The following is a 21,879-nucleotide window of genomic DNA, read 5'->3' as shown; positions in this document are numbered from 1 at the left end:
ATATTTGGAATGTGGGCATTGCTGCAATTTATTGGCCAGGGCTAATTTACTTTACGAACTATTGGTGATAACTGAGTAACTTACAAGAGCATTGAGAAGGCATTTAAAGTTCAACTATTGTGCAGTGTGTCTGGAGTTACATTTGGGCCCAGACCAATAAAAGATGGCATGATTCCGCCCAAGTAGTGAAGTTGGGTTTTTTCAAAATGATCAAATAAAAGCAAGTTAGCACTAATTTTTAAATCTGAGTTTATTTACTTGAATCAAATTTATAAACTGGCAACTTACCACAATGAGATTTACTCTAATGTTTTAAGATTATTTTTCCAGTCACCCAACCTGTGTGTTACCATTCCCAAAAGGAGAGTTTACCAGTCATTTACTGGAATAGTAATCCAGGTCCCTGGACTGCTCCAAGGTACAGCGTAGTAACTGGTGTTGTGCAATTGTACGTCTTTTCATCTCATAGACAACCAGTTCAGGATGTCCATCTTGGAGCGCCTTGAGCAGATGGAAAGGCGGATGTCGGAGATGGGATCTCATCAGCACCACCAGCAGACTGGAGGAGGAGGACTAGGAGGAGGAAATGGAGGAGGGGGCGGCAACAACCAGTCACAGGTATGGGGTATTATAAAAACATTGAGAACTGAAACCATTGAAATGTTGTTATAGTATTTGAAATGGAGCAACTAATTTGAAGAGCACAAGTTCACATACAAGCAATTGATAACCGTTAAAGTTTAGATGTTAGTTACAGGATAAATGTGTCCACGAAGCAATGTTATTTAAATGGGGAGAGAATTCAAAGTTCTGAGATGCAATGGGACTTGGGAGTCCTTGTGCAGGTTACCCTTAAGGCAGTGGTCCCCAACCGCCGAGCCGCAAAGCGTGTGCTACCCGGGCCGCGAGGAAACGATATGATTTGGCGATATGAAACGATATGAGTCAGCTGCACCTTTCCTCATTCCCTGTCACGCCCACTGTTGAACTTGAACGCACGTGAGGTCATTACGCACGGAGGTCATCAGTGACCCAAGAGGCAAATGACCCAAGACGTGCAAAGGAATGGGTCAGTGATCCATTTGTGAATGTCCCCGGTGAATCATCCATGTCAGCGCGGGAAAAAGATCAACTCCTCGAGCTTGCAAATGACGGTGGGCTGAAAAGTATGTTTGATGTAACATCTCTGCCGGCATTCTGGATCAAAGTCAAGGCTAAATATCCTGAGATGGCCAGGAAAGCGCTGAAAACATTGCTTCCATTTCCAACATCATATCGCTGCGAAGCGGAGTTTTCTGCAATGAATGCAACGAAAACTAAATTGCGGAATAGGCTGGACATAAGGAACCCCCTTTGAGTATCGCTGTCTCCCATTGCCTCTTGATAGGACGGTGTTGTTGCAGGAAAACAAACCCAGGGCTCCCACTGATTCAGCGATATTGGTGTGTTGCAATGATTATATATGTTCATACGAGGAAAATATGCGCTGTGTGTTTAATACCCAAACGTTACTTAAAATGTTATGATGCTATTGTCTTATAAGTGACTTGCATGTGAGAAAAATATGTGCTGTATGTTTAATATTAAATTTGTTAGATAAACCCTTTTAGATACGAAATTGAATGTATTAACCACTTATAGGTGACTTATAGTTGACTTATCACCTATATTCTGGTTGTGATTAACGCCCCCCCCCCTGCCAGGTTGGCCGGTCCGCAAGGAGATTGTCAATACTAAACCGGTCTGCAGTGCAAAAATAGTTGGGGACCCCTGCCTTAAGGTTAACCTCCAGGTTGAGTTGGTGGTGAAGAAGGCGAATGCAATGTTGGCATTCATTTCTAGAGACATAGAGTATAGGAGCAAGGATGTGATGTTGAGGCTCTATAAGGCACTGGTAAGACCTCACTTGGAGTACTGTGTGCAGTTTTGGGCTCCTTATTTAAGAAAGGATGTGCTGACGTTGGAGAGGGTTCAGAGAAGATTCACTAGAATGATTCTGGGAATGAGAGGGTTAACATATGAGGAACCTTTAACCACTCTTGGACTGTACTCCTTGGAGTTTAGAAGAATGAGTGGGGACCTCATAGAAACATTTCGAATGTTGAAAGGCATGGACAGAGTGGATGTGGCAAAGTTGTTTCCCATTGTGGGGGAGTCTAGTACGAGAGGGCATGACTTAAGGATTGAAGGGCGCCCATTCAGAACAGAGATACGAAGAAATTTTTTTAGCCAGAGGGTGGAAAATCTGTGGAATTTGTTGCCACGGGCGGCAGTGGAGGTCAAGTCATTGGGTGTATTTAAGGCAGAGATTGACAGGTATCTGAGTAGCCAGGGCATCAAAGGTTATGGTGAGAAGGCCGGGGAGTGGGACTAAATGGGAGAATGGATCAGCTCATGATAAAATGGTGGAGCAGACTCGATGGGCTGAATGGCCGACTTCTGCTTCTTTGTCTTATGGTCTTATGTCTTATGTCTTATAACTCCACAGTTTATTTTAATAATATATCATGAAGATACATTCATCCTTAATAGAGTAACATTTCCAAAAGCTTTTCACATGAGCTTCTCTCAGGTTAGGTGGGACTAGAACTGGAGGTTAAGAGGTTTATGGTGAAAGGTCAGGGGAACGTAAAGGGAATCTGAAGGAGAACTTCTTCATTCAGAGGATGGTGCAAGTGTGAAACAAGTCGCCATCAGAAGTGGTAGATATGAGGTCAATTGTAATATTTAAGAACATTTTGGATAGGTATGTAGATGAAAGGGGCTTGAAAGCTAAGATCCAGGTGCAGGTAGATGAGACTAAGCAGAAAACTAAACCAGCACAGACTAGGTGGATCAAAGGACTTGTTTCTATGCTGTAGTTTTCTGTGACTGAAACTTATCAAACAAAATTAGGTGCGTAAGAGTTTAGTAGAAGGAGGAAGGAAAGCTAAAGAAATGGAGATGTTCAAGGTGAGAAGTACAGAGTTTTAGTTTTAGCCATTTGAAAGCATAACTGCCAAGACAAATCATTGAGGATAAAGGCTCTCAGCTGCTCTGAATTAGAGGAATGATGAGATCCTGAGGAAATGTACATCTGTAAACGATGGAGAAGTGAGGAAATGAAAAATAATGATAGTAGTTTTAAACAATGACACTCTTGAACTAGGAGCCAGTGTACGTCAGAGTGCGCAGATGTGATGATTGAACAGGACTTGGTGTGAATTAGGATACAGGCAGTAGAGTTTTGCATGAGTTCAGGTTTATGACAGAAGATTGGCCAGTAGCAGTCTAGTGCAGAGGCAACTAATGGAGGATGAGGATCTCAGCATCTGCTGAGTTAATGCAGAGGTGGAGTCAGGTGTTACTGGCGAGATGGAGGGAGGCATTCTTGCCTGTGAAGCAAATTTGTAGTTTGAAGGTCATCACAGAAAGTGTAGGAAGAGATTGGGTGGCCTGTTTCTGTGGTTTAATGTTAATGGCACTGATTATAAATCATTGTTGTTATCCATTTGAACCTCATGAAGAGACTTCTAAGAGAATTGATGCCATTTTGTGTTCCTTGCCTGGTTGTGCAGAGTGCATCCAGGGCAGCCAGCTGTTCCTTTGAGAGCCGTGTGGTGTTGGTTTGTGAGAAGATGATGAGCCGCGCCTGCTGGGTTAAATCCAAACACCTCATTCATTCCAAGACCTTCCGAGGAATGACCCTCCTGCACCTGGCGGCTGCTCAGGGGTATGCTACATTGATCCAGACCCTCATCAAATGGCGGTAAGCATCGTCGAAGGTTAAGAGTTCTGTCACCAAATAGGGGAAGACTTGCATGATCTTGAGTTGGGTCAAAGATGTGTTTCTTTTTTGTTCTCCCATTGAGGGGGCAACTTCTGAAGGTCATACACGGTAGCAGAATCTTTGTTCCATTTGGTAAAACCTCCTGTTTAACTAACTGGCAATGTGACAGTATACACAATGTTTAGATAAAGAGGCTCATACCAGTAGATTGGTACTCCACTGAATGTATAAAAATGTTGGAAGGAACAGTTGATTTGAACTGGTTCTGAATTGATGGTCTTATTTCCCTTCTTAATCTTTTAAGACTTTCATTAATGATGAAGAAAGGAAGGCTGACAGGTTTCTATGTTAGACAGTAAATCCACAATACTGGTTTAAAACACAAACATGAAGTTAATATCCCTTCTAAGTTGCAATGAGTTTGAAATGTCTGAAACTCATAAGTGGTAGGATGACTGAGATGGGTAATGCTGGTGAAATTAGGAGTTCACCAACTTTAGAGTCATTGAGCAATAGCTCTTTGTGGGTATCAGTTTGGGTATCAGAGGGCAGAAAAAAGGAGGAAGACTGCTGAGAAAAATAAAAGAAAGGAACAGAGATAGTTGCATTGGTGACAATATTCAGACTGGGTTTAATAAGTGGCAAGTAACATTAGCACCACTAAAATTTCACTCAGCATGAATCACTCGCCATTAATATCCTGAAGGTCACTTTGACCAGAAACTCTTCTGAAGTAGCGACTATACAAGCAGATCTAGGCCAGATATCCTGTGGCAAATAACTCACCTCCTGATACCCCAAAGCTTTCCCATTATCTATGAGGCATGAATCAGGAGCGTGATGGGATGCTCTGCACTTGCCTGGATGACTGTAGCTCCAACAGCTCTTAAGAAGCTCAATTCCGCACTGGTCAAAGCAACACAAATCTACAGTCCTTAACATTTATTCCCTACACCACCTATGCCCCATGATTGCAGTTGCTTGCATGAGCTACTCTAACAGAAATTTCCCAAATTCTATAATCTGTCACCAAGAAGGGCAAAATGCAGTATAAGTGTATAGGCTCCATCCAACGTGCAGACATCCTGATTTAGAAATATATCTTCTGTCATTCATTGTCACTGAGTCTAAATCCCGAGAACCGTTCCCTGACAGCTTTGTGGCAGTACTTTCACCAGAAGCTCTGCAACAGTTCAAGAAAACAGTCCACTGCCACCTCTTTGAAGGCACTTAGTGATGAGTAATAATTGCTGCTCTCAAGGGTGATGCTCAGATATGGGAAAACGAAGGCATAAAAAAGTAGAAGGACAAGGGGCACAAGGGAAGAGAGAGGGGTAGCTGAGAAACAGGTGGAGATGACAGGTTTTTCATTTCCTGCACTGAGAGATGTTGGAAGAACGTTCGATAAATAATCCTTCAGACCTCTTCACACTCCAGTCCATTGCAAGTTTACTGCCCTGCCAGTGTTAATAGTTCCATGTTTGTCCTTTCACAGCACAAAGCATGCAGATAGTATTGACCTAGAGTTGGAGGTGGATCCACTGAACGTTGATCATTTCTCCTGCACACCACTGGTAAGTGAAGTTCCAGCTCTAGTTAAAGAATGTTTAGAAAAGCATTCTGTGAGCTCTTATGATTGTCTACACTGTAGTCTAGCTGCTTTTTTGAATTCACACTGTTCCTGACAAATATCAGCTTCCAGACCAGCAGGCCTTGATTTTAAAAGTCTCATTATTTTCAAATCCTGCCATAATATTTTTTTCATTCCCACCCCCCCCCCCGCCCAGCCCAGTTATCAACTGAGTTCACAACCTTCCTCCAGTTTTGACCCTGTTAGATTGCTGTCCCCTAAATCTTTGGCATTTCTCCCAAACCCTCACAACCTCTGTTTTCCTGTTTGAGATGCTATCTAAAACTGGCCTCTTTCACCAATCTTTTTGTCATCTCTCTCACTGTCTGTCTCATTGTCAATTTTTCTTGACAACAGTCCTGCGAATCATCTTGGCACTTTTTATTGCATTAAAGGCACAATATGAAGACATAGCTGTTGCTACCTTTACAGTTGAAGTCAGAAGTTTACATACACCTTAGCCAAATACATTTAAACTCAGTTTCTCACAATTCCTGACATTTAATCCTAGAAAAGATTCCCTGTCTTAGGTCAGTTAGGATCACTACTTTATTTTAAGAATGTGAAATGTCAGAATAATAGTAGAGAGAATGATTTATTGCAGCTTTTATTTCTTTCATCACTTTCCCAGAGGGTCAGAAGTTTACATACACTTTGTTAGTATTTGGTAACATTGCCTTTAAATTGTTTAACTTGGGTCAAACGTTTTGGGTGGACTTCCACAAGCTTCTTACAGTAAGTTGCTGGAATTTTGTTCCATTCCTCCAGACAGAACTGGTGTAACCGAGTCGGGTTTGTAGGCCTCCTTGCTCGCATATGCTTTTTCAGTTCTGCCCACAAATTTTCTATCGGATTGAGATCAGAAAATGGTGTCAAAATTATGTCCTATATCGACATAAACTGAAAGGCTGCTCGGCAAGGAAAAAGCCACTGCTCCAAAACCGCCATAAAAAAAGCCAGACTGCAGTTTGCAAGTGCACATGGGGACAAAGATCTTACTGTTTGGAGAAATGTCCTCTGGTATATGAAACAAAAATTGAACTGTTTGGCCATAATGACCTTCGTTATGTTTGGAGGAAAAAGGGTGAGGCTTGCAAGCTGGAGAACACCATCCCAACCGTGAAGCATGGGGGTGGCAGCATCATGTTGTGGGGGTGTTTTGCTGCAGGAGGGACTGGTGCACTTCACAAAATAGATGGCATCATGAGCAAGGAAAATTATGTGGATATATTGAAGCAACATCTCAAGACATCAGCCAGGAAGTTAAAAATTTGTGGGCAGAACTGAAAAAGCATGTGCGAGCAAGGAGGCCTACAAACCTGACTCAGTTACACCAGTTCTGTCTGGAGGAATGGAACAAAATTCCAGCAAATTACTGTGAGAAGCTTGTGAAAGGCTACCGAAAACATTTGACCCAAGTTAAACAACTTAAAGGTAATGCTACCAAATACTAACAAAATGTATGTAAACTTCTGACCCACTGGGAAAGTGATGAAAGAAATAAAAGCTGAAATAAATCATTCTCTCTACTATTATTCTGACATTTCACATTCTTAAAATAGTGATCCTAACTGACCTAAGACAGGGAATCTTTTCTAGGATTAAATGTCAGGAACTGTGAAAAACGGAGTTTAAATGTATTTGGCTAAGGTGTATGTAAGCTTCTGACTTCAACTGTATATGGTACAGGACCTGCTCCTGGTGAGGGCCCCTGGACTTGTGTAGCCACTGGTCACAGGCCAAATGTGAGACTGCATGGATACACTGGAACTTCAGCATCTAGCTTGGAGATGCCCAGCCAGATACAGGCTTATCCTATAGTAAGCTGCACATTGAGTGACTAATATAGCAACAATAAATGGTGCACCCTGTGAAATATCTCCAAGTTATATACAATTACGACTTCCAAAAGAAAGGAACAGTTTGTGTTTTATTTCGAACTCTGTACTGGAATGTTGCAGCCAGTCAACATTGAAAGAAATGCTTTATTATTCAGTCTGCAAGAATGAATGGAAAATAATTCATGTTTGTTCCTTTTTATCCAGATGTGGGCATGTGCTTTGGGGCACACTGAAGCAGCTGTGGTACTGTATAAGTGGGACAATCGAGCTCTCTCTATCCCTGACTCTCTGGGTCGCTTGCCTCTGACAATCGCCCGTTCCAGGGGGCATGTGAAGCTCGCAGAGTACCTGGAAGAACTTCAGAGGGAAGATGAATCACAGCTCCCTGGCCTTCCCCAGACTCCTGGGATGGTTTGCTCCCCCACTGAAAAATCAGGGGGTGACGGCTGGATCAGACAATGGAGCAATAGCAGTAACAGCAGTCAGGAGGCTCAGAAGAGTGTCAGCACATCATCTGCCACAGGTGTGTTTACTCACTCCATGTACTTAGCAATCATTGTTTTGTAGTATTCAAAGACTGGATGTTCATGCTGGGGAATGGTACAATTTCAATTTGAGCACTCTGTGTGAGCAACAGATGCGTTTTGAAGTGATCGTCACACATGAGATGCAAAGCACTACGGTGCGATTCATCAAAAACTCCAATGCCTGGCTTAGATACAGAACAAAGCTCCCTCATCTCATCAAACAATTCAAAAATACACAGTACCGGTTAATTGTAGTACAGATCCATTTTCGTTGTCCTATCAAGCACTTCTAGTGTATACAGCATGGGTAAGATCCACTGGTTCCCTGTATGCAATCTCATAAAATATTCCCAGTGCAAGCATAAATCACCGTCTGTACTATCCCAATAATAGTCACTTCCGTTGCACCTCTGTGTTCTGAAGTGATTGATAAAGTCAATGTGGAACCTACAGATTCTGGCACATATGGGGCAGAGAGTGCTGAAAGGAATAGGTGGCTGGGTGGTATGGGAGACTGTGCACTCCTTCTACTAACACTGAACTATCCACAAACAGACTTCAAATTCTCAGTGCCATTATGAACATTTCTTCTTCAATTTGAACAGTCATGTGCCAAGGATTTTCAGGAACTGCGGGAGATGTGTTGTTTTAGTGAGGCCTCAGGAGCATCTTTCAATTGTTTCCTCTCTCCACCTGGAAATCTCTTGTCATGACAGAGCTTTGGGTAAAGTCTTGTTTTTGGAGTCTAGAGTTGAGTCTGAACACACATGACCTGTCTGAAACAACAGAATAGTTAGAGCCTTGAAAAACAATCTGCAGAGGTCTAAAATAAAAACTAAAAATGCTGGAAACATCTAGCAGATCAGGCAGCACCTGTGGAAAGTGAAACAGAGTTAATGTTTCAGGTTAGAGACCCTTCATCAGAATGCTGACTGACCTGCTGAGTGCCTCTAGCATTTTCTCTTTTTATTATCATTAGAAGCTCTTTGATGAAGATGTTGGCCTGGGAGAGGATGCTGATGTTGGTGAGTTTATTGTCCCACTGGACTGGAGGATTTGCAAAGCCTGAGAGTATGCCTCAATCTCTAAGGATGATACAGCTTTCCACTTACAACAATCATCCTTCTGAGTAATATTGCTAAGGAGTGTTGAATTACTTTGAATTCTTAGTCTTTCGGCTTAAGTCCACTAGGAGGCATACAAAACTGCAATCCTTTCTCCACAACCATGGAGAAAAAGAGTAGGAGGGAGGTTTATCTTATCCTAGCCTAAGTTAAAACCCTGACCCTATGTTACTGAAGATGTAAACTCAATTATTTCTGTTTTCTCTCGATTCCCATTGTCCTATACCTGTGGGAGCAGATGGTTTGTTAATTGCTTTTTGCTAGCCTCTGCTGAAGTTCCTTATTTTCTCTGTTTCCTCGAGAATTATGTCAGGATTCCTCAAGGCTTATTCCCCAGGATAACAGCTGACTAGGCTCCCAACCACCCAATTTGGCCCAACAACATTAAAAATCAGGAGGATAGAATGGTATCATGATTAAAATCTGTGGTTTGAACCATAGTTTAAGCCAGAGGATCCCAAACTTTTTTTATGCTATGGACCAATATCATTAAGCAAGGAGTCTGTGGACCCCAGGTTATGAACCCAGGATTTATGGTGACAGCTGGTTGACTATCAGTCAGCAACCCTCACTAGGTAGTGCACAATTCCTGAGTAAGGGGAGAATAACATTCCGAGCCTTCATTTCTGTCTCAGTCTGACTAAGTGCATTCATGATTTCTTGTGTGTCAGGTTAAGCATGTAAGCCATCTTGCATAAGTCATATACGTAAGGCATAGCAGAGATATGACATCATCATGCTAAATTAAAGGTGTAGTCATCCAGATACCTGGAGGCATGAGCTCAACTCTCACCATGGCAGTTGGGGAATTTAATGTTAATTAAATAAATCTGCCATTGAAAGATGTCACTACTAAAAGTGACCTTGCAACTACCAAATTCTTGTAAAAATGTATTTGGTTCGCTCAAAATGTTGGAAATATTCATCAGGCTAGTAGTCATGTGTGGATAGAGAGGCAGTAGGGTCACCTACCTGAAACATTAGCTCTGCTTTTCTATAGATGCTTCCTCACCTAAGAGAAGCAGAATTAATGAATGATTGCTTGATGAGTTTTCCATTTTTCCTTCCATAGACAATACCTGACCTGTGGAATATTTTCAGCATTTTCCACTTTTTTTCTGACCTCTGCAATACTTTGTTTTTGTTTCACTAACTCCGCTGCCCTTGCCTTCTGAAGTGACCTAACAGTCACTCTGTTGAATAGTAATAGGGGACAGCAATAACTTCCTGATTCACCAGTAAAGGTTTTGAATTGAGGCCCGCCGTTGGTCAAGGTCGACCATGGATTTTGCGAGCTAGCTGTCTGTGTGATACGCAAGCCAGGTGGTACAATATGGAGAGCAAGCTGTTGCCTATGCAGCAGCCTCCCCCCGTCCACACAGCTGACGAATCCAAATGAATGGCAGAGACTGATATGGTTTGGCATCAGTGATGTTTTACGAATTGCCAGTCAGCGTTGAACTCAATGTAGGACTGCCTCAGGGATTCCAGCTCCGGATTTTTCCTCGGGGTATACACCTGAAGCCTTCCCCAATGAGTGGGTATAGCCACAAGGCAATGGAAGTTTGAGATCAGACTTTTCCTTCTCCTAGATGAGCTGCCAGCCACAGCTGATGAGCCCCATTTGCCCAAAGCAACTTGTTTTAAGTCTTTGCCCCTTCTGTCAGTAGAAACGGTTCTGACAGGCTTAGTAGCTAAGCCACAATGAAGGCTATTTGAGATGCATGCCATTGGGAGCATTTAATAGGTAGTGGGAGCTTATCCTCACTACCTCCCTCAGTTATGAAACCCTTAGGAAAGCAATGTTTTGAATATGTTTTTAAAAAGTACAGTATATGAGGTAGTCATTTTGAAAGGTAAGAAAAGCTTCATTGGTCAGGAGCCACTGGGTGAGCTGAATTGTCTCAATCTATGTTTCATGGTTTTGTAATTCTATGAGAAATTCATTGGAAATCACTTAAGTGTTTATTCACTTAAATAAACTCAGGCTTGTTTTCCATGTGCTAGATCTCAGGCGGCCGAGGTCAGAATCCCTCCAGTACCGCGGGAATGACAACCAGCGAGACCTTCCAGCTTCCAAGAAGCACAAGCTAAACACAGAGCACTTCCACACCAGGCAAGACAAATCATCACCCCCTCCGCTAAATCTGGAGCAGAAGATCCCCATCAAGCTGAACTCCAGCCCAAAACAATCAAGCCCAGATGCAATCGATTCTGAAATAGAGAGGAAAAGTCCCAGGGAAACCTCCCACCATACCTCAGAATTCTCTTTGCCACTAGCCACCGGATGCAGGAATGTTGGAAACCAGACGAGTCCAAAATGGAGCCAGAAGGAGATTTACGTCAGTGTAGCAGCACAGACTGCAACAGGGCAGCCAGCAGTGATAAGGAAGGTATCAGGTCTCAGTGCCAGTTCCATTGCTCACAGGATACAACAGAAGCAAGACATCAGTGTTTTAATGTTGTCGGAGAGAGAGATGGTGGATGCAGAACTATTATCATACAAGGAGAATGAGGAGTGCCTCCAACATATGGATGATTTGCAGGTAGGAGATACAGAATTAAGAACTTTTTACTGTGGTAATCGTAAGAACTGTTAATGACAAAAGATAGAAAATATTTCTCCAATTTATTCTCCAAGTTCCTTGCCTTTTCTTTTTTTGGAGATCATAAGAGGCCATGAACAATCTGTGACACTGGGCATTGATAGATTATGCTGAAGGGACCAATATTTTGCCATGCACATGTTAGAGTACCTGTTGGTCACAGTGGCTGGAAAGCAAAGAAAGAAGCCTACACTCCTGCTCCCTGTTCCCCATTCAGCAAAGCCTACAGTAAGGAACACAGAGGTCAGGGTCAGATTTGGCACGTGTACCTGTTATGCTATGGTGAAGTCCACTGTTTTTTAAAGTAGAGGCACTTAATCAATAGATTCTGGAATGGTTCTGGAGGACAGGAACATTGTAAGTGTCACTCCACTCTTGAAGAAGGGAGGGAGACAGAAAAAGGAAATTATAGGCCAATTAGCCTGATTTTAGTGGTTGGGAAGATGTTGGAGTCCATTATTAAGGATCAGGTTTCAGGGTACTTGGAGGAATATGATAAAATAAGACAAGGTCCGCATCATTTCCTTAAAGGTAAATCTTGCCTGACAAATCTCTTGGAGTGCTTTGAGGAGATAACAAGCAGGATAGACAAAGGAGAGTTGCATTTTCAAAAGGCCTTTGACAAGGTACGTGAGGATGCTTAACAAGAACCCAGGGTATTACAACGAAGATACCAACCTGGATAGAAGATTGGCTGACTGGCTGGGGGTAAAGAGTGGGAAATCAAGGGGCCTTTCTGATTGACTCTCGGTGACTAGTGGAGTTCTGCAGGGGCTGGTGTTGGGACTCCTTCTTTTCATGTTATATGTTAATGATTTGGATGACGGAATTGATGGCTTTGTGATCAAGTTTGTGGGTGATACGAAGTTAGATGGAGGGGCAGGTAGTGTTGAAGAAGCAGGGAATTTGCAAAAGGACTTAGATTGGGAGAATGGGTAAAGAAGTGGCAGATGGATTGTAATGTAGGGAAGTGTATGGTCATGCACTTTGGCAGAAGGAATAAAGTTGTAGACTATTTTCTAAACAGAGAGAAAATTCAAAAATAATAAGTGCAAAATGACTTCGGAGTCCTTATGCACAATTCCCTACAGGTAACTTGCAGGGTGAGTTGGTGGTAAGGAAGGAAATGCAATGTTATCAAGCGGACTAGAATACAAGAGCAAGGATGTATTGCTGAGACTTTATAAGGCGTTGGTCAGACCGCTCTTGGAGTATTGTGACCAGCTTTGAGCCCCTTATCTAAGAAAAGATGTGCTGGCACTGGAGAGGGTCCAGAGGAGGTTCTCAAGAATGATTCTGGGATTGAATGGGTTAACTGTGAAGAGCATTTGATGACTTTGGAGCTTTGTTCACTGAAATTTAGTTAAATGAGGGGGGATATCATTGAAACTTATCAAATATTGAAAGGCCTAGATAGAGTGGATGTGGAGAGGATGTTTTCTATAGTGGGGGAGTCTAGGACCGGAGGACACAATCTCAGAATAGAGGGAGGTCCATTTAGAACAGAGATGAGGAGGAATTTCTTTAGACAGAGGGTATTGGATCTGTGGAAGTCATTGCCACATATGCTTGTGGAGGGCAAGTCATTGGGTAAATTTAAAGTGGAGGTGGGTAGGTTCTTGTTTAGTCAGGGTGCCATAGGTCACAGGGAGAAGGCAGGAGAATACTTTGAGAGGGATAATAAATCAGCCATGATTGAATGGCAGAGCAAACTCGGTGGGCCAAATGGCCGAATTTTGCTCCTATGTTTTATCACCTTGTGGTCCTGTCAAGGACATTTGATATAAATGGTCCCTCAGCATAAGTCAGCAGTTTCAGGAGACAATGGATTGGTGGGATTATATTTGCTGTTTTGTGATAGATTTATAATTCCATTCACAATGATTTTGTTATAGATATTAATATAAAATGTAGGAAAGCACAGAATATAACTTCATATTTTTATGATTAAATTTTGTGAACAAAACAACTACATTTTGTTTTAAAATCCATTACCTTCCCTTTTCTTTCTTAAAAGATTTGCAATTAATACTTTAGAACAGTTGCTTTGGGCAGACAAAGAAAAATATTCTTAATTTACTTTTACTTTTATAGGCTAATATGATATCCTTGGCTGAACAGATCATTGAAGCTACGCCAGAAAGGATCAAGCAGGAAAACTTCATCCCTATGGAATTCTCATTGTCCGAGCGAGGGGATGTACCGAGCGTGAACACCACCTTAAGCTGGTTGGCCAGCTACCTGGCAGATGTGGACCATTTACCCACCTTATCTCAGCTTCGGTCTGTATTTCATGGTTCTTCATATTAGTATTGGTGAATCTGGGTGAAAGTCAAAAGTCTATTACAAGAAGTTGAAAACATGGCACTGCAATTTGAGCTGATTGCCAAGCTCAAATTAGGTTGTGGGAGGAAAAGAAAAGCAAGACAGGGGAGCTGTGAGATGCAGAATTTGGGTTCTTGTTGCAGAGGGTTGAAGAAGCTTGATTTCACCCTAATGACCAAGTGGCAAGGAGAAGAGGGTAGTGAACTTCTCCCTCACTGTTGCTCTGTTTTTACTAATCTATGTACCTGGCACAAGCTGTGTGTTGCTGAAGCCTCAGTCATGCTTTGTTATGTCCAAATTTTTCCCTGCAAGCACCCCCTTTTTCCTACCTTCAAAAACTTATGCTTGTGCTAGAATCTGTTTCCTTGTTGCACTTTTTCCCTTACCCATCATCTGGGTACTTATTGGCCTATATTGGTGTGGGTCTGGTCAAGCAATGCAGCAATTTTGAAGTTCTCAATGTAAAATTAAAATCCTCCATGAATTTTTACCCTCCTTTCTTTCTCCTCCAGCTTACAACCTTCTAAATTTCAAACTCCCTTACTTATAACTATTTGGTATCCCCTGATTTTTTTTTGCTACACCTTTGGCAACCATGACTAACTGGAATTCCCTCCGTAAATCATTCGTCCTCTCCACCTCTGTCTCCTCCTGGAAAATTGCTCTTAAAATCTCTCCACTTGATCAGCTTTATTTCCTGTCCTAATAACTCAGTGATTACACTCCTCTGAAGCACCTTGGAATGCTTTTCTGCGTTAGAAGACTTATAAATGGAAGTTGCTAATGACGAATGGATACTCAGCTGAAAGCATTCTGCTGCTGCAATATGAAAACCTGTCATTAGGATATAGAGCTCTTGTGTTACTGGAATTGCTGTTAACCCCTGTTTTCCCTTTGATGTTGCAGATCTTTGTACAGTGAGCCCCTGACTCCTCCCTCTAATGCAAGCCAAAGCCCTGCCTCATCACCGATCAGCGAAGTTAATTTTGAGAAGCCCACTCTCCCATCGGCAGCGGATTGGTCTGAGTTCCTGAGTGCATCTACCAGTGAGAAAATGGAGAATGAGTTTGCCCAGCTGACCTTGTCAGATCATGAGCAGAGAGAGCTGTATGAAGCTGCCAAGTTGGTGCAGACTGCTTTCCGGAAGTACAAGGTTAGAGGGAATGGAAGGCCAATCCTGGAAATATATGTTGTGGAGTTCCACCATGAGCAATTATAAAATGTCTGTGTGGTAGCCATGCTAATTTGATCCTCAAAACCCAATCCTAGAATTGCTGTATTGTAGGAAGCACAGTACACTGTGTCCACACAGGACCCAGTAATAGCAATGTGTTAAATGGCCTATATATTTTTTAGTGATGTTCTTTGAGGTATTACGCAGTCTTCCTCAAAATAGAGCTCTTTCAACCATCTGTGAGGTATGCTTATCCTAGGGTCAGTTGGCTGTGGGTTCAAGCCTCCTCTCATGGACTTGAACACACTACCTTGGCTGATGCCTCAGTATAGTGATGAACACACCCTGGACATTTGGGAAAGTCAAACCAAGGTCCCTGTCTGCCTGCTTGCATCTCTGGAATATTTTAAAGTAAGGTGGAGTAGTTTTTCAACTGAACTTGCCAATTCATATCTCTCAGCCAACATTGCCAAACTAGACAATGCTGCTTGGTTGCCACATTATCTACATTACATCAGTAATGCAGCTGAATTCCTAGGGTCATTTTGCCAGAGCATGTGGCTGTAGTGTATCATACAGTTAGCATTTTCCTGATGTAATTCTCATACCCACTGCCTGTTAGCTGCACTGCAAAGTGTATGTGACTAGTTCTTGGCTGAGATGCAGGAATGAGCTGGTGTAATGCCTTCAATGCTTAAGTAGCAGTTGAGACAAGCTGATTAGAGATTAGGCTTGGTCTTTAAAGCCCTTGGAACTCCAGAAAGTGGCAATGGGTTCGGGGGAAGAAAATTACAAGTCCAAATAATTGCATCATCAAGTGCTGTAGGTTCTCATAGTGCCAGGGTTGGTGCTGTTGGTGCTCCTTGTATGTTGGTGATAAGAAGAACCTGGAGGTAGTGAATAGGAACAGAAGGAGAATGAGGTTAGTGTAGGATTCATGTAAATATGTGATTGTTGGGTGGAGTGGATTCCATGGGTCTGAAGAGCCTGTTTTTATAACTGTGACATGATGATCCAGGTCTGATTCTGACCTCCGTTGCTACCTTGCATGTTCTTTCTTTGACAACATAGATTTTCCCTTGCCGCTTCAGTTATCCCCAACATCCCAAAGACATGCAAGCTGAAAGGTTAATTGGCAACAATAGCTTATCTCACATGTAGATAACTAGAGGGAGAATCACATGGTGCAAGAGAGTAAGTTCGTGAGGTAATGGGATTGATGGAACTCTTTTGAGAGCTTCCTATATGCTAATGAAAGGATTTGGCAAGACTCAATTGGTGAGAGTTTTTTTCTTACCTCAATGTGCTTTGTGGTAGTATGGAATGCATTCCCTCAAAGCTGGGGGATGAAGATTTAATAACACTTTTCAAAAGAATATTGGATAAATACTTAAAGCTTTTTAAGTGCAGGGCTGTGAAAGAGCAAGGAAGTGAGATTAGTGAACATTTCACCAAAAGGGCAGTACAGTCAGGTTGACCTTCTGTGCTGTATCATTCTATGACTTTAAGAGAATATCTATCAGTGACTATGAATATCAATTTTGATCTAGGATCTGAGATCAAAAATGTTAACTGTTTCTCTTTCCACAGATGCTGCCTGACCTCCTGAGGTTTTCCAATATTTTCTGTTTTTTTATAAAGGGTAGCACTTGTTAACATTGTTTTCCATTTGTTTTAGGGACGTCCTTTTAGGGAACAGCAAGAATTGGCTGCTGCTGTTATTCAGCGCTGCTACAGAAAATACAAACAGGTAAAAATTAAATATGAGCCTTCCCACTTGGGCAGAGAATAATAAAGTCAGTTGACATATCTGAGTTGAGTTAGTTGACAGCCTTATGATAGGAGGCCACTACATTGGGATTTATCCTGCTCAGCTGATGTGCAAAGGGCTTTTTCCAACCCAGATCACTGTTACAATTTACCACCACCTCCCTCTCGCATCACAATGCATTGAGAACAGAACTGATCTGCCATTATTTTATGGCCTTGAACATGACAGCAGTCAACTAAATGGGATTATGAGTGACCCCTATCACTAGCCAGGTGTTACTACATTTTAAAAACAAAGGATTCTGCAGATGCTGGAAATCTTGAGCAGGACACACAAAAAGCTGGAAGAACTCAGCAAGTCAGGCAGCATCTATGGAGAGGAATAAACAGCTGACATTTTGAGCTGAGACCCTTCATCAGTTAGGAAGCCAGGATAACATCAATTCCAGGGAAGGAAATGGAACAAGAAGTTACAAAAACAAAAGGCAATGAGAAAGGAGGGGTTGTGTCAGAGTCTTAAGTTTCAGTGCAATTAGTAAAAGATAGAGGCAGAAAAATGCATAGAGGTTCAGGAACATGAGGAAAATATTCAAATAAAACTTGGCAGAGTTACATAGATAAAACCAAAACAGAAGGACTTGTTTTAGTTCACCGTTTGAAGGAGCTTTAATTTTCCTTAATGTTGTAGGTGTAGATAACAAGAGTACTGCATACAGTTCTGGTTACAATATTATGGGATGGAAGTGGTAGCAATAGAGGTACTGCAGAAGACCTTCACCAGGATATCACCTGGAATGAGGACTCTAGTTGTTAGAAGAGTTTGGATAGGTTGGGACCTTATATATATTTATTAAATTATGAAGGCTGTAAATAGGATAGTTGGTCAGAATCTTTTTCCCAGGACAGGGCACATGTTTAAGATAAGAGGGGAGAAAGTTGAAAGAGATCTACAGGGAAGGTTTTTACACAGATGGTGGTGAATTTCCAGAATGAGCTGCCAGAGGAGGTAGTGGGGCCACTTACAGTTACAATGTTTAAAAGGCATTTGGGCAGGTACTGAGATAGGAAAGGCACAGAGGAATACAGGCCTCATGCAGGGAAATGGGATTAGAATTGTTGACATGGATGATGTGGACTGCAAGAGCCTGTTTCCATGATTCTGGGAAGTGAAAGGTGTGACATTGCACTGATTTATTGATGTACTATACTAGCTCTGACAGTCTCCTGACTAGCCAACCCATATGGCCTCAGTAATTACTTCACCACAAGGAGAGTTTGCTCTCACAGTTCAATAGATACACCAAATCGCATTTCTTCAGCTATGAGAGCTCACTACTTTGCATTGACGCATACATCACTAAATCCGGCTCCAGGCATGTAGCTACTTTGAGACAGTATTCAAGCAGTGTATGCTATTCTCAGTGTGCTTGGAAATGCTTGGTATGTGCACAGAAAACAAAGCCTGCATGGCAATAGGTCTGTCATGGACAAGCCACTGTTCTTGTTTATTAGAAGTGTTAGGTCAGACCCTTCATTGTCTTGGGACAGGTGCTCATGACAAGAAACGTAAGTAAGAAAGCAGAAAATGTGTCAAACATTCAGCAAGTCTGGCAGCATCTGTAGTGTAAGGAAAACAGCTGATGTTTCAGGTGAATAATCTCAATCCCAGCAATTATTTTGTTGATTTTAAAATTCTTCTATTTAACTCCCTATCCTCTCCTTTCCCTTGTCTTCTTCTCTGCTGTCCATCGCAAATTTCTTCTGAAAATATTGATTCAGTTCATTTCAGATTGTATAACAGGTGGCCACTCCAATATCAATCCTTTAACTAATCATTGGCTCCAGCCAAAGTTAAAACTCTTGCCCATTAATTCATTTGTTCATATGCTCGTTAATGTGAGCCTAAGCTGGATAATAAATTGGTCTGGGCTCAATTTTCACCTTTGGTAACGAGACTGTCAGTACACGTTAACGGGATGGAGCTCACGAGGGTGAAATGGCTTGGGCAGCTTCAGTACTGGTCCTGTGCTTTAAACTGTCTCCAGAAATTTTGAGAACAATGGTGGAGAGACCTAAAATTGATCAAGACGATTTTTCACTCCATATCTACTCGTACTGTGCTTAGCTTTAGAGTACTTGACTTGGGAATGCAGAAGAAGCTCAATTATCTGTGAGAGATTGGCAACAGAAATATTTCATTGCCATATTGTAACATCACCCGTTTTCAACGTAAAGAATTCACAAAAACAGTGTATAAAAAGAGCATTAAGCTTGTTCCTCTTCCAGTAACTTCACGAATTATCCAAGCAGATGGTGAGAGAATGACAAAAGGAGCTGCCACTGGGAATTAAAATGGATTAATCCTCAATATATTTCATCTCCCGCTGCTGTTCGTCAATATCTCATGCAAAGCCTAGTCAATTTTAATATCTGGTAGTTGTTCTGCTACGTAATCCATATCCTTTCACCTTGACTCCAGTTCCCCTTCTGTCATTAATTTCCCGATCTCACATGCAATTTTATGATAGTTAATTTAATTAATACTTCACAACTTCCATGCACCATTCTGCAATCACATTTCAGTATTAATTCTTTCTATGTTAACCATGCATGGCGTCCTCTGCCAGTCCTGAGAATATTTTCAAGCACTGTTCTGCTGATCCACAGACTGTCCCGTAAAAATACCTGGCAAGAAATGCCAGATCTCCTGAAGTGGCAATAGTAAACGCAGTACTCAATACTTGAAGTGTTACTTAGAGAGCTATCTTAACTTGGGGCACTCTCTGTGTGCCACTCTGAACTAATGGAAACCTAAGAGCAGAGAGTTGGGGAATAAATGCATATTTCAAAATCTTTAATTAAATCCCCAGGCAGACAAGGAGCTCTCAGACTCAACCTGGGTTTTTGTCAAATTCCCTACCTTGCTCTGCCGTTATTTTTAAATCACTCAAAGGATGCGAAAGTTGTGTCAAAGCCACTACATCGTGGCTATCCCTGATTTCCACTTAATCAGAGTGACTTGCTAGACCATTTCAGAGGCTGATTGCGCCAACCAATTTCCTTTGGTTACCAATTTACAAATAGAGCTGTTCTAATAAGGACAGCAGGTCTCCTTCACTATCAGACATTTTTTTCCTGTAGTCTTAATGTTTTTAAAAGGTTTGAAGACCAATCTTTTTACAATCAAATTTCCTAATATATCTTGCATTTCCTCTTGGTTTCACATTGGCTCTGTATTTGTCCTGCACAACATCTCCTTGTATTTTTTACTCTGATTACTTAAATCAGAGTTAAAAAACAGAATTGATTTCACTGCCAGCTCTTTACCTGAACTGATACAATTTGGCAGAACGTCCCTCGTATCTTTGTCGTAGACTGACACAGACAGAATGACCCAGATGGCAGCTAGCCATCATGCTGGGCCTCTCAGCTAGGATCAGCATCTTCCCTGGGCAAGTGGAGGAGATTCAAGCTAAAGGAAACCAACAGAGGAATTCTAAATGTGGGAATATTGGTTGGGTACCATCACATAGAAACATTCAGTAATCTATTTGAATTTAATAGAAAAATCCCTTAAAGCATCCAAACCATGTGGTCAAGATCGGCCAGGATCTAACTGATAGTGGGCAGGGTCAGGTTCAGATTCACTTATTTGTCACATGTACATCGAAACATACAGTGAAATGTATGATTTGCCTTAACAACACAAACAACCTAAGGATGAGCTGCCCACAAATGTTGCCACATACTCAGGCGCCAACATAGCATGCTCACAGTATTTAGCAGGACAACATAGCAGCAACAACAGAAAACAGCCCCTTTTCTACCTCCTAACTCACACATACAGACAGTCTTCCAACCCCAGGACAGGCCATGTCCAGGCCTTCACCCTCCAGTAGACTCACAGACTTTCAAACATCAGGCCTCTGGCTTTAGACATACTAGGTGGAGGAACCTAACGGCTTCTTTCTTTTCTAAAAGGTGATGATAGTGAGTTGGTGAGTTGTGGGAGACAGCTTCAGAAGACTTACTGTCTGCCATGTTTCCGGGCAAAGATTAAAAATTGTCCTCCACAGATTGCTGCTTCTTCCTGATTCCCTCCAAATTCTCTCATCTTTCTATTCATGCAGAACTTTGTGATGTTTGTCAGTGTGAAAAGTGTCTTTGGGATTACAAATTTCTGTTGTGTCCCAACACTGACAGGGCAGGCTCTACTACATCTACATGGGGCTTTCTTTTCTCTGGTACTAATATCTATTATATTCACTTTGCAAGCTTACATGGATAGCCTTGAAGGTAATGCAGTTCATAAATGGAATTTCAATGTTGTTCATTTTGCACTGCTATGATATGTGACCATTAGGTGACCACCAATTAATACTATTTTGACATGAGCATATATAATTTACTTTAATGGTGTTTTGAGTCAAAATCTCAAATGACATTAGTATTTGGGGATGTTGCATGTTGTCTTCATGTGCCAAAAAGTCATTTGCATAACCATTTAAATTAATTTAGATCTAATTATTTTGTTCAAGCCTTCTCTCTTTTGAGCTGGTGCAGAAGTTGTTCACAGGTACTATACCAAGGTTAAGTGGCTTTAAAAATGAAGAGAGCCTAAGAAGGTGAGCAACAGCTCAAATTCAGAAGAGTAAAGTGAAATTTAACACAGAAGTTTAAAATTGCAGATTGCATCCATGGAATTTAGAGAACAGAAGCATATTAAGTACAGCTGTTCCATGCTGGTGTCAAGTCGTCTTCTGCAGTAATTAATCTTTTTCTACCAATATAATAAAACAAAAGATGCAGAAAATACTCAACAGGTCAGGCAGCACCTTTGCAGAGAGGCATTAATGCTTCAGGTTAATGACCTGTATTGTATCCCACAATCACTATCTTTTGCTTTTGTTCTGCATTATAATTGGACAATCACAGAGTAAATAAGAACAAGTTGTGTTCTACAACTCTTAGTCCGAGAATATGGTAGTGGATCTTCTTAAACTGCTATGATCCATTTGAAGTTAGCACTGCCATGAATTCAAGAATTCCTGGATGGATGATTAACAATGTATATCCAAGTCAGGAACTGATGGTGTTCCCAATAACATGACTT

General features: G+C 41.6%; 1 protein-coding gene across 7 annotated transcripts in view; it reads left to right on the top strand.

Annotated features, from left to right (window-relative positions):
• Positions 1–21,879, top strand: part of LOC134337713 (calmodulin-binding transcription activator 1-like) — a 1,241,580-nt gene that overhangs the window by 1,175,896 nt on the left and 43,805 nt on the right. For 5 of the 7 annotated variants that reach the window (XR_010016050.1, XM_063032917.1, XM_063032916.1 and 2 more), the window contains 9 exons: positions 470–618; positions 3,558–3,748; positions 5,265–5,343; positions 7,445–7,763; positions 10,899–11,437; positions 13,592–13,779; positions 14,729–14,975; positions 16,675–16,746; positions 21,042–21,062. Coding sequence is in view for 6 of the 7 variants with exons in the window: in XM_063032917.1 (XP_062888987.1) it covers positions 470–618; positions 3,558–3,748; positions 5,265–5,343; positions 7,445–7,763; positions 10,899–11,437; positions 13,592–13,779; positions 14,729–14,975; positions 16,675–16,746; positions 21,042–21,062 (1,805 nt within the window). In the remaining variant the exon portion in view is untranslated. The remainder of the gene's footprint in view (positions 1–469; positions 619–3,557; positions 3,749–5,264; positions 5,344–7,444; positions 7,764–10,898; positions 11,438–13,591; positions 13,780–14,728; positions 14,976–16,674; positions 16,747–21,041; positions 21,063–21,879) is intronic. The other 2 variants (XM_063032918.1, XM_063032914.1) reach the window with 1 other exon arrangement.

Source organism: Mobula hypostoma, chromosome 25, assembly GCF_963921235.1.
Source record: "Mobula hypostoma chromosome 25, sMobHyp1.1, whole genome shotgun sequence".
NCBI lineage: Eukaryota > Metazoa > Chordata > Chondrichthyes > Myliobatiformes > Myliobatidae > Mobula > Mobula hypostoma.
Note: the sequence above shows the minus strand (reverse complement) of the source record. Positions and strands in the feature narration are given on the sequence as shown.